Genomic DNA, 13332 nt, shown 5'->3' with positions numbered 1-13332 from the left:
CTCTCCCCCCTCTCTCTCCCTCTCTCCCTCTCTCTCCCTCTTGCTCTCCCCTCTCTCTCCTCCTTTCCCTCTCGCTCTCCCCTCTCTCTCTCCCTCTCTCTCTCCCTCTTGCTCTCCCCCCTCTCTCCCCCTTTCCCTCTCGCTCTCCCCCCTCTCTCTCCCTCTCTCCCTCTCTCTCCCTCTTGCTCTCCCCTCTCTCTCCTCCTTTCCCTCTCGCTCTCCCCTCTCTCTCTCCCTCTCTCTCTCCCTCTTGCTCTCCCCCCTCTCTCCCCCTTTCCCTCTCGCTCTCCCCTCTCTCTCTCCCTCTTGCTCTCCCCTCTCTCTCTCCCTCTTGCTCTCCCCTCTCTCCCCCTTTCCCTCTCGCTCTCCCCTCTCTCTCCCCCTTTCCCTCTCGCTCTCCCCTCTCTCTCTCCCTCTTGCTCTCCCCTCTCTCTTCCCATTTCCCTCTCGCTCTTCCCTCTCTCTCTCCCTCTTGCTCTCCCCTCTCTCTCCCCCTTTCCCTCTCGCTCTCCCCTCTCTCTCCCCCTTTCCTTCTCGCTCTCCCCTCTCTCTCTCCCTCTCGCTCTCCCTCTTGCTCTCCCCTCTCTCTCCCCCTTTCCCTCTCGCTCTCCCCTCTCTCTCCTCCTTTCCCTCTCGCTCTCCCCTCTCTCTCCCCCTTTCCCTCTCGCTCTCCCCTCTCTCTCCCCCTTTCCCTCTCGATCTCCCCTCTCTCTCTCCCTCTTGCTCTCCCCTTTCTCTCCCCCTTTCCCTCTCGCTCTCCCCTCTCGCTCCCCCTTTCCCTCTCGCTCTCCCCTCTCTCTCTCCCTCTCGCTCTCCCCTCTCTCTCCCCCTTTCCCTCTCGCTCTCCCCTCTCTCTCTCCCGCTTGCTCTCCCCTCTCTCTCCCCCTTTCCCTCTCGCTCTCCCCTCTCTCTCCCCCTTTCCCTCTTGCTCTCCCCTCTCTCTCCCACTTTCCCTCTCACTCTCCCCTCTCTCTCCTCCTTTCCCTCTCGCTCTCCCCTCTCTCACACCCTCTCTCTCCCTCTTGCTCTCCCCTCTCTCACCCCCTTTCCCTCTCGCTCTCCCTTCTCTCCCCCTTTCCCTCTCGCTTTCCCCTCTCTCTCTCCCTCTTGCTCTCCCCTCTCTCTCCCCCTTTCCCTCTCACTCTCCCCTCTCTCTCTCCCTCTTGCTCTCCCCTCTCTCTCCCCCTTTCCCTCTCACTCTCCCCTCTCTCTCCCCCTTTCCCTCTCGCTCCTCCCTCTCTCTCTCCCTCTTGCTCTCCCCTCTCTCTCCTCCTTTCCCTCTCGCTCTCCCCTAGTCCCATGTGAATAATCTGCATACGCATGACATAAAAATACATACAGTATTTAAACACGAATGTAAATGACTTTTTCAATAGGCAGAGGGGCCCTGTCACAGATCAGAACAACCACGCTGTTCCTCCATGTCTTCACATTACTGTCAGGGCAGAGGGTCTATCTGCTTCTGGATCCCTCAAACTGATAATGCCTCTGTAGACACCACTGTCTTCTAGTGGTGACGCTGAGGCTCTGTGGTCACCACTGTCTTCTAATGGTGACGCTGTGGCTCTGTGGTCACCACTGTCTTCTAGTGGTAACGCTGTGTCTCTGTGGTCACCACTGTCTTCTAGTGGTGACTCTGTGTTTCTGTGGTCACCAGTGTCTTCTAGTGGTGACGCTGTGTCTCTGTGGTCACCACTGTCTTCTAGTGGTGACGCTGTGTCTCTGTGGTCACCACTGTCCTCTAGTGGTGACGCTGTGGCTCTGTGGTCACCACTGTCTTCTAATGGTGACGCTGTGTCTCTGTGGTCCCCACTGTCTTCTAATGGTGACGCTGTGTCTCTGTGGTCACCAGTGTCTTCTAATGGTGATGCTGTGGCTCTGTGGTCACCACTGTCTTCTAGTTGTGACGCTGTGTCTCTCTGGTCACCAGTGTCTTCTAGTGGTGACGCTGTGTCTCTGTGCTGTGGCTCTGTGGTCACCAGTGTCTTCTAATGGTGACGCTGTGGCTTTGTGGTCACCAGTGTCTTCTAATGGTGACGCTGTGGCTCTGTGGTCACCAGTCTCTTCTAATGTTGACGCTGTCGCTCTGTGGTCACCAGTGTCTTCTAATGTTGACGCTGTCGCTCTGTGGTCACCTCAGTAGCTCTTTTGGTGGGTGTGGTCCAGACTGCCGTACTTGGTGGAACATGCATTTGGACAAAGCAAAATGTAGAGGGATTTTGAACTGGGTGACTGGCTGGCTGGCTGGCTGGCTGATGATGATGATGATCATATGAGCCTGAGCAATGGAGAAAACGGACCAGCTGTATCCCCACTTTCAAAATAGGGGTGCACCCCCATTTTTTTCATCTTGAAAATGATTATGATCCATTGGGTAATTTATCATGTTCAATGATTAGTAGTGTTTTGATCTAGTATATATTCAAATAGATATGGCCATTTTATAATCATTAACAGAATGCTTTTAAAACCCTGTCCCCCGTTGCCTCAAGATGAATGGTTTTGACCACTGGACAGTTTTGATTCACTCACACGCGCCACTGTGTTGGTTCAGTGCAGTTAGAAAGCACTAGTTGCTCCACTGGTGTATAAAATGAAAAGCCACCTGCTGTGCTGTTGTTACATGCATATCGTTGTTTCATGTCCGATGGTGTTGATTCAATGGTGTTGTTCCATATCTTTTGAGTTCCGTGCACCATGAGCAAATTCATTGTATCGTTTGACTTTGCCTGTTACAACCATGTATCATAGACTCTGACTCTGAGTAGCCTTCCATCAGTCTACCAAAGGTTGCACCTTAGCAGAAAACATCAAGTGCTGTAGCTCGAGGCCTATCAATGAGTAGCTTGCAATTGAGAAATAATCACTAGGGCTAATATATCATGATTCAATCTGTGAAATAACCCCCCCGCCCCCATTCTGCATTTTGTCACATTTCTTTTCCCAACATCAATCAGTTAAGTCAAATAGTTCACATGTTTTCATTCAGTAACATTCATTCATTCATTCAGTAACAGTTCTGGGTGAGCCCATTTGCAAGCACATCGTGGACGCTTTGCGGTTACATATGGAGCCAGGCTGTCTTTATGTGCCTATGTGCCAAATGAAAAAGCACAGGATAATATGTATTTCTATAAAACAAACAGCTCTGCTTGACTTGGTAAGTAATATTGAACAAACAAGCCATTTCTAGTCTTTGCATCAAATATGTATGCTACTGAGACTAGTTCATTTTAAACATTTTCATGGCACCAAAAAAAAAGTCCATGTCTGAAGAAAAGTGTGCACCCATAATGATGATGATGATCGTGGTGGATCAATTTGTGTTGAATATCAAATTGACATCTCCCCATTTGTTATTCTCTCTCTCCCTATCTCTATCTCTATATATATCTCTATCTCTATCTCTATATATATCTCTATCTCTATATATATCTCTATCTCTATATATATCTCTATCTATATATATATCTCTATATATATCTCTATCTCTATCTCTACCTCTACCTCTACCTCTATCTCTCTCGCTTTCTCTCTCTCTCTCTCTCTCTCTCTCTCTCTCTCTCTCTCTCTCTCTCTCTCTCTCTCTCTCTCTCTCTCTCTCTCTCTCTCTCTCTCTCTCTCTCTCTCTCTCTCTCTCTCTCTCTCTCTCTCTCTCTCTCTCTCTCTCTCTTTCAAGGTATTTCTTCCGTAGCGGGAACATTGAGCACCCAGGGGACAAGCTGTTCAACACCACTGTGGAGGTGCTGCCTTTTGACGTGAGTCTCACCACTATTAACCCGATTCAATCCCAGCACATTATTACCATTACATAACCTTTACCATATATTATCTTGCAATATGAGGCTCGCCACTGTAAGCCTGATTCATCCTGTCCCAGGATTGTCAGTACATAGACCTTTACTATAGTAATATCACTGGAAATATATGTAATTACAGTGATTTATACAACGGGTGGATATAATCCTGAAAGCTGATTGAGCATTCCAGCCGGTGTCTATTCCACAAGTTACCACCGCTAAAATGCCTATGTACTCTGTTCCATCTGACTGCGCAATCCACTGTCTCTCAGCCCAGCCTGGCAATATATGAATGTGATCTCCGCTATAAAAAAGCATCTAGACATTATCTAACATTTCTTATAGATTAACATTTAGTTTTCAACAGTGGAGATTTGTATAAACCTTGCTGTCTGTCTCTCCGACATTTGCAACATTATTTCAATATTCAAATTCGATCTCCAGCTGTCCCATAGTAATGAACGTATCAGGAATTGGAACGAGACAGATAAGCAGGCATGCAGCTTTTCTCAGTCAGTTGAAATCATGAAACAGCTGGAATCATTTTCATGGATATATACAAAGAAATGTCAGTTGAAAAAAGGTCAAACAAAACGAAGTACAGCTAGTTTGCAGCCTTTCCAGCTTTGGTTTGAAGTGATTGTGTTAGCTGTACTGTTGGCTAGCTCCTCTGAACAACAGTGTCCTGATGAGAGAGTCCATTTTCTGTGCCAGGCTAAATCGTGCCTCATTGTTATGTATCCAAATAAATTTCACTAAGAAACAGCTTAAACTAATGCAAATGCAGATACTTTGTTATTATTCTGTCTGTACTGTTTGACTTGACCGTAAGTTACCATAGTTAACTAGCTAGCAAGCAAGGGATAAGAACGTTGCCAGCCAGTATGGCAATGGAACATTTAGAACGAACAAACGACTGGGTCGGGTCTCTGGCAACTGAACCGATAGAACGAATGACCAGCCGGCTTGAGTAGCAACCCTAGATTTGTGTTGGGACTATATCTTGCGGAAGTATGAAATAGCATGAATAAATTCATCAAAATAACATTTTTAATGAAAATATGTCAACCATTATTTGAATATGTTGGTAACCCGTTGTATAAAAGTGATAATGCCTTCGAAGCTGATGTTTGGAGCATATATTGGCACGGTTTGCCGGCACTCAACTTAGTCTCGGGCCTAACAACACCTGTGCCAATATAACACCAGCTTCTCGGGCATTATCACTTAATTATACCATGGCATTGTTGAATACTACTTTCTGATTGGCTTGAAGGGCACTCTAGAGCTGGCATTATTACCTTGAAACGCACAGAATATTTGCATGATAGAATTCAACGGCTATAGTTAATTTTTACATGTTTTGTTTGAGCTGCTTTTGAAAGCAAAAGTCGAATTGAAAACAGCATTGGTATTTGTTGAATTCGATTTTCATAATAGCCAGCTAGGACTGATGGTTTGGTTAGCTAAACTAGCAAGTCTGTTTGTTTAGTTACCAAGGCAACTACTGTAGCAATCTAGTAAACTTGCTAGATACTTCAGTGGATGTTGAACACATTTATATCAGCAAATGATCAAAGTTCTAGTGGAAAACGTGTTAAATTATAACCATGGTATGAAAGGGACAGTCAACTCGGGGCTCTATGCGTTCTCTGGAAAATAATGCAACTCCGTGGAAAGTCCGCTAACGCCTCGTGGAACACACCTTCCGTATTGTTCAATATCCCGTACATATACAGAGTATACCAAACACTAGGAACACCCCCTTTGCCCTCAGAACAGCCTCTATTTGTTGGGCTATGGACTCTGCAAGGTGTCGAAAGCGTTCTACAGGGATGTACTGTTACATACAGGGTCTCAAGATCATATACTTTCAGGAGATCTCTATTCTTTTGTGTTATTTCTATTGAGATACAGCCCATCTCATGGAAAGCCACACTGGATACATCACTCTTCCTCAAGTGGAAAGATATATAATTCTCTCAAGTGGAAAGACATGTGAAGTCAGCTTCCATCTGGTTGACATAGAAGCACATATGCCATGTTTAAGGGCGAGCACCCACAGTGTTAAGCCCCAGAGGACACAGAGAAGAGATGAGAAATGACTCAAGACAGAGTGAGGTTCTCTCTCTCTCAAAAAAAAAGAGAGTACGAGAGAGATATTGTGGAGAAAGAAACAGAAAAAGAGGACTCCCGGGCGGTGGTAATCAAATCAGTCTCCCGCCGGCCACGGTTTGAGAGCTTTCGCCTTAAAGAATATTTCACCCGGCAGGGTGGCTAGACGAGGTGGGGATTTCAGATTAGGTTCCGCAAACTGACGCTCGCCTTGACAGATTAATAGCTGGATTTTTTTCCCCTCTCTCTCCTCCCTCTCTGTCTATCTCTATTTTATAATTTATTTTCCCTCCTTCACTCATTCAATCTCTCCCTACACATGACTGTCATTGAGACCCTGTAATGCTGCAAGAGGGTGGAGGTGTTTCTGTTTTTGTTGTTGTTGTTGTTGTTCCTCCTATGGAAAGAATATGAGTAGAAGTGTTGATGATGAGTAGAAGTGTTACATGTCTTTAGAGTCATAACAAGTTATGCTGGTCTTAGAATGGAGAAGAAAAGATTGAGGAAAGAAAGGAAAGACAGAGAGAATAAAGACGAGGAAAGATAAGAAGATGATGCGAGAGAGAGAGAGAGAGACGCTGTCAGGTGCAGTTAAACGGCGGGAAATGTCAGATTTTTACAGTGTAGCGTACAGATGTACAGTAGGATCTTAATTTGATCACTGTTGTATTACTGAGAGTACAGATGAGCTTTGGGATTTACATAAATTCACTGAAAACCTACTCTAACACACGGTTATACTAACAGTATTGCACTTTTTATGGAGCTTACTTTATGTAGCAAATAGCCTAACCACCGATCAAGCAACATTATGCACTAAACGTTCAAATCTTGTTGCTGCAGGATTATTTTGCTGTGACAATATAGGTCAAATTAAGATCCTACATCTGTAATTACTTGTGTGATTGGGCATGCATTGATTTCTATTTAGAGGACCAACAGAAAGGGAAAATCCTGCCACAAAAGGTCAGCTTGTTTTCCCTCCTGTCCTTTCTCCTTCATTGCTTTAGATAAGCGAGTCAAACAGATATTTCTCCAACAGTATCAATTGCTATGACCCAGCAGCAACACTAAAGAGTCCCGCTGTATTAACTATGATGACCCATTGATATCTTTCTCACTTTTATGTTGTAAGACGAGGTCAAAGTTAGGTTGATCTGAGTTCACGACTAGTGCCGTGAGGTGTGTGTGTGCGCGTGCGCGCGTGTGTGTGTGTGTGTGTGTATGATTTACTAACTGAATTTGGAGATTAAAGGAGGTCAGTAGCAAGGAGTTTGCTGTTGTCAATGCATTGGTTGATGATGTATACAGTAGATTTTAGCTGTGATCTGAGTGCAGATCAAACAGGATTTCTGCCTGCATTGATCTTGTGTGTGTGTGTGTGTGTGTGTGTGTGTGTGTGTGTGTGTGTGTGTGTGTGTGTGTGTGTGTGTGTGTGTGTGTGTGTGTGTGTGTGTGTGTGTGTGTGTGTGTGTGTGCATTCGGCAAGCTTGCAAGCGTATATGTGTTCCTGTGTTGTGTTCCTCACACACCTCTCTCTCTTTCTCCTACAGAATATCCAATCAGAAAAAGAGGCCTTGAAAGAGGGGAGAGAGAAAACACCAAAGTACCACAGAACAGAGGACGGCTTTATCAGAATAGGTGAATATTTTGCTTTCCGTAGCAAAAATATTGTTACTGTACCCTCTAATGAAAATGACCCAGAATTAGATTAGCGCCGTGCTACCATGGACATGTTTCAATAGGTGGTTATTAGTACTGGGGATGTATTTAGAAGTGAAGTGTTAAGAACTAGTACTGTAGAAAGAATCACCCAAAGCCAAACAAAGGACTCCACTGTCATAAAAATGATGTCATCTTTTTAGAGAATCCAACACTGTACTCCCTGCCAAAATATCCCTCCAAAATTCTTTCCCTTTTGTTTTCATCCATCCATTCGTCAGTCCCCTTCATCTAACAAATTCTAACCGGTACTGGCAAACAGGAATAGTTCACATGGACTAACAGGCCCTGACAAATTACACACGCATAAACACAAACACACACACACATACGCTCATACACAGGCCCCTGACAAATCCATCTCACTCAATTACTGAGCGCTCCAACACATGATTAGCTGCTGCACCGTCTAGGACTTTCACAGGAGGACGGGAGGAGTAGATAAGGACTGCCTGCACAGTTTTTAGAGGACCTTAGGTGCTCTTTCTGAAATTGCGTGAAGTGCAAGACAAGTGTTGCACCGGTGCGCTTTAAAACGATAGCATGGTACTCATTGAAAATAATTGGATTTAATGACACTACAGTGTTTTATATCATATTGAAAAAGCAGGATGGGTAAAATGTAGTTAACATGAGGTAGAAATAAGGGTTTGAGCTCAATTCCATTACAACTGAATCAGTGGCAGTGTTAGATACACCATCGTTCCTTCCTTCATTAGAGATCCGAGGAGTGGATTTGTTATGCAATAGGGCAGAGACCTTGCTTTCATGTACACTATTATCTATCCAATGACATACAGATGGTTGATTAATTGAAGGAAGGAAGGAAGGAAGGAAGGAAGGAAGGAAGGAAGGAAGGAAGGAAGGAAGGAAGGAAGGAAGGAAGGAAGGAAGGAAGGAAGGAAGGAAGGAAGGAAGTAGACAGCGAGTGAGGATGCGTGTTCTGAGTAGTCAAACACGTCCCCAGGCCAGTGATTACTGTCCGTAACACAGAGACAGGCTTTCATCCCCTTGAAAGAGGTACTCCTTCTGACAGCATATAAATTACTACAAGCGCTCCTGCTCATTCATAAATATTTCAAGGGGGAATCAATATCAATCTGGCACAGTAGTCAATTAATTGTGCGATATTGCTATCAAATGTTCACCAGGTTCTTCTCCCTCCAGCTCTACTTTCAGGCGTAGTGTAACCTAAACCATAGAACTCACTCTATCACTGTGTCACTCTATCACTGTGTAAGATTGATACGAGAGAGAATGAATTGTGTATAGTTAGCATTTCAGTAGTAGATCAACAAAGAAAGCATAGCAAGCTGAATGCATGGTATGGTCATATTTGATACCAGCGCCTTGCCTTGAACCAATTGAAATGTCAACACAACATATCTTGTATCTAATGTGCTCTCTGTTAGAATTTAGGAGCACATGCAGTATTTATTGAGGTACAAATGAACTACAATGCTTCATCATGACTACAGTGTTTACTGACAAAGTCAATAGACCCTTTTTTCAGTACACGACGCACAGATGCGTGCGACTCTTGGCTGCAGTAAGCAAGCCATCGCCATCTGCGCCCATTTAACATAGCCTAGATTTATGTTGTTATTACTTCTAAACAAAACAACTTTTGCCGATTCTCGTACGCTGACAGTTATGTTTTGATTCTTGCTTGAACAGTCACTAAGATTCTGTTTGGTTGTGATCTTTGCAAAATAACTATTTTGGATGCATCAGTTGTTAGCTAGAATGCTAACGCTCATTGACATACTGTAGCCTGTAGCAAAAGCTAGCCAACGAGCCACTTTACTGGCTGAAGTTTAAGTGTTTTTTAAGTATAATGCAGCTGATTTGCGATGATGACACAAACATTACATTAAGCAAGACATTCAAACGATCTTTAAAATCCAATTATAATCCAATTACAATCCATAAACAACATGTAAATGGAGGCTTTTTTGGCCAGTTGCTGGCATTCTATAAGAACTCCCCCTTGTTCTGCCACCAGCTTGCACGCGTCGCCCTCGTGCGACAATGTTTGTAAACACAGAAATGGTTCTATAGATGTCCAGCCACAGTCTATTGGTTATGTTGGTCTGATATATCGATCCTCTCTCTCTCTCTCTCTCTCTCTGACCTCTAGGAGTGTTCCATAATGGGATCGCCGAGGGAGAGGTGGATCCCACATTCGGGCCCCTGGAAGCCCTTCGTCTCTCTGTGATCACAGACTGCCCCGTCTGGGTCATCCTGAGCGAGGTAAGCCACCCCTGCCATCGCCCGCTCACCACAGAGCCTTGGAAGCCTTGTCTTATAAAGAATCCCTTGTATTTTAGGCAACTTAAAGTGTTGGTTCACTGAAAAATCTAAAATGGTCAGATGTTTTCAGGCTTCAAAGTGGTCTAATGTAAAGTAGAATATATACCTCAAACAGACAGAATATGATTTTGTCTCAAATGCTATTCCTCTTGCACTTCAGATATTCATCAAGAAAGCAGAGTGAATGTCAACACCCCGCAGCAATACCTCAGTCATCCATCCGTTCGACCGTTCGACAGAGGAACAGAGCCTTTGAAAGCTATACTCATTCCCTGGCTTTTGGCAATTAGTTTCTCGAGCGTAGTCGGAGTGCGCCATCTGTTGGCGAGATCTTGCCATCGCAGGGTCCTTCTGAGACTGTCAACTCAATCCAAGGTTGACAGACCGTGTGGGAAGATCTTCCCAGACACGTGTAATCGGAGAACGCGCCCTGCGTGAACGACACAAAGACGACGCTGTATTTAGGAAACTGTATTTATGTGTACATAAAGGTTTATGTTTTAAATAATTGTAATTACACTGGTAATTGTCAAATAGCTCGCAAGATTGTTTAGCTCCTTTTGATGACATTATGACAATTAAATGTTGCTGCTTCGGAATCAAAGACTTGGCCTACAACGTTACCAAGATACAGGTATGTCTGAATTGTGCAACTTCAATAACTGATAATCATGTTTGACAAATGTTACTGGTTTTACCCAAATGTATTCCCAGTAGGCAGAATCTACCGCACACTCATAGCTGATTTGTGAAGGTGCTGGAGGCAAAATGCAAAACTGGAGAAGCAGGAAACAGTCTCCACACACAAAAATGTATTTAATTGTGGCTGAGCTTTCGGGCAGTCGATCAAATGTATTCAGAAAATACCTATGTATGTGGATATAGGCCTAATATGCATATTTATGTAACACAATCATATGAATGATCTCTATTATGTGTGTTGATATGTATTTACAGTGAGTGTCCACAAAAGTCAGTCAGAAAAGTAGCCTAGGCCTATACAGTGTAGATGGAAATATAACTTTAGCCAGAAAGTACACATGTCTAATGTTTGAATAAAATATCTTTATATGGTCAATTCTAAAGCCAGAAGTTAATGTAGGCACATTATGATTATGGTTCCAACATCTGTTTGAGATTTATTTCATGAACCATCTTCCCTAACATTGTTTTTTCCCCTTCTCCGCCTATCAATTTGCCTTAATGTGACATGAAGTTAACCAGGTTGTGGGGATAAATCAATGTAAGGCAAGGCCAGACACAAGCTACTCAATTGCATTAGCTAGGGAACTGGAAAAGACAGCGGCCTCAATAATACAGGAAACATTTCTGATTTACAGGAAACATATCTGTTGGATTTTCTATGTCTGCCACATATCAGATACACAGGGTTAGTTGTAATCCAAGGAGCCACATATCAGATACACACGTGGAGTAATTGTCTGGACTAGTCGGAAGTAAGAGAAATATGTAGCTCTAATCAATGCATGAAGAATCATCTTTACTTCTCAGTAGAATCTATGTTTCTCATAATGACCATGAAGAAGTCAAGGAATGCCCTCAAGTGAGGTCTCATGAGAGAGTGAAACTGTCCAATATGACAACCCCTCTCGTTCCACATGTTCTGCACTACTACTATAATGAATTGATGGTGGAATTTATTAAAGTACTGTAATTGTCGTGACACCAGACTTATACATCTTCCAAACAGGCTCTGTGACGGCAAGGGCCAAAGTTCTATGTATTGCTAGATGCAAAGTATTTTGCAGTTAAAGGGACACATTAATTTGCTTTTGCATACTTGGATCCAAAAAACATTCCTTTATCAGAGCCCAACTGAAAAACCATTGAAAGCCCTTGATCGAAATCTGAAGAGTTGTCGGCACAGAACAGGAATATGGGATTTCAGCCAATACAAGTGTACTGAAAGAGAAATTCAACTTGGGGACTTAACTCAGAAGCGAAGCCGCTTTTCTATCGAATACAGAATGCAACATTGATTCTGATTCTGATCAATGTTAACACAGTTTCTCAGCAACAACTGACCTAAACTTGTTTTCCATTTATTGGGGTGTGCACTCCAGTAAACAAGCTGTTTTAAGAGCCCCTTCGTTGCTATCGGTATGGCCACTATACAGTAGCAGGTGCATGGGTGCATTAAGTCAACGTAGGGCTACGGATAGAAAAATCTGAACTGTACCCAATGAGCTAAGGAGGAGAAAGAGTTTTATTTTCTTGTAAGGTGCACTGGAATGCATTGCTATTATATGTTGTATTTTGTATAATTTAGATAAACTATATTTAATGATGTTATCTATCCATTCTGTGAATTGTAATAAAGACGGAATTTCAATTGACATGGGTTTGTTTTTGTTTCAAGTTATTTGCTCTGGTCAATTCAATAAAAATCTGAGTAATCTCGTGTGAATTAGTCTGCTTTTGTGAAAGGTAGGCTACGCTACTTTTCTGGTACCAAATCACATGTACATGGGTCACATTCCTTGAATATTTCATTAATGGACCATGTGACTGCAAAGTCCCATTGATATTTTGACACCATAGGCTTTGGTGCTCGGTAGAATGCAAGTGAGTAGGCCTATGTGTAGCTATGACATTTGGGCTAGATAGAATTGGAGTGCCCGTTTTCTGCAATTCAACTTTGAAAGCCAATGTCTACATTTACTGTAAACGTTGCATGAACTATGTCGGCTCAATCGGAAAGTACTTTTAGAAATGTCCATTGAGCTATAGTTCCTTCCGCAGGTCGGATTGAATGCATCTCTAGGCCATAAGGTTTTGTGATAATATTGTAGGGTAGGCTATTTGATATTTTCATTTAGCAGCATACAGTCAGGGCACTTCAGAAAATAGGGTGTATAGAACACAGCATTCATTTTCAAACATGATCATCCATACAACATAAAGCGCTTTGAGCACATGTAAAAGCACTACATAAATCAAGTCCATTATTATGGGGTTCAAACACCCCCAAATTTGACCAGGATGGGGGCATGCAAATTAGCATTTGTTGTTGTTTATGATCAGAAAAAAAGAACTATATCCAAATGAATGCATCTATCAACAGGGATGTAATTATATTGTACATTATTGAATGAACCTACACCATATTCAATAAACCTCACATTCAGAATGATCACATCGGCGCTTTAGTTGATAAATTAATATGTGAAGAGTTTTACTATTTTATTCGAACTTCACAAAGTACATAAATCATTAATTGATCATAAACTACAACAATCATCAATCATTTTCGCTGCTGCAAATTTATATTTGAGCCTTGTCTGACTATAACCAATCGGCATGCATTTCCTCTTAGAGCTGGACAAATCATCGCCGTCCACGAGGTTGAGATTGGGGGCGG

General features: G+C 43.1%; 1 protein-coding gene across 4 annotated transcripts in view; it reads left to right on the top strand.

Moving 5' to 3' along the window:
* Nucleotides 1-12307, top strand: part of LOC110488910 (alpha-1,3-mannosyl-glycoprotein 4-beta-N-acetylglucosaminyltransferase B) — a 175433-nt gene extending 163126 nt beyond the window's left edge. For all 4 annotated transcript variants that reach the window (XM_036943038.1, XM_036943039.1, XM_036943040.1 and 1 more), the window contains 4 exons: nucleotides 3680-3758; nucleotides 7469-7556; nucleotides 9778-9890; nucleotides 10111-12307. In XM_036943038.1, the coding sequence (XP_036798933.1) occupies nucleotides 3680-3758; nucleotides 7469-7556; nucleotides 9778-9890; nucleotides 10111-10134 (304 nt within the window). In that variant the 3' untranslated portion in view covers nucleotides 10135-12307. The remainder of the gene's footprint in view (nucleotides 1-3679; nucleotides 3759-7468; nucleotides 7557-9777; nucleotides 9891-10110) is intronic.
* The last annotated feature ends 1025 nt before the right edge of the window (nucleotides 12308-13332 follow it).

Source organism: Oncorhynchus mykiss, chromosome 14 (genome assembly GCF_013265735.2).
Source record: "Oncorhynchus mykiss isolate Arlee chromosome 14, USDA_OmykA_1.1, whole genome shotgun sequence".
NCBI classification, from domain to species: Eukaryota; Metazoa; Chordata; class Actinopteri; order Salmoniformes; family Salmonidae; genus Oncorhynchus; species Oncorhynchus mykiss.
The sequence above is the reverse complement of the archived record's forward strand: the minus strand, read 5'-3'. Positions and strand labels throughout refer to the sequence as shown.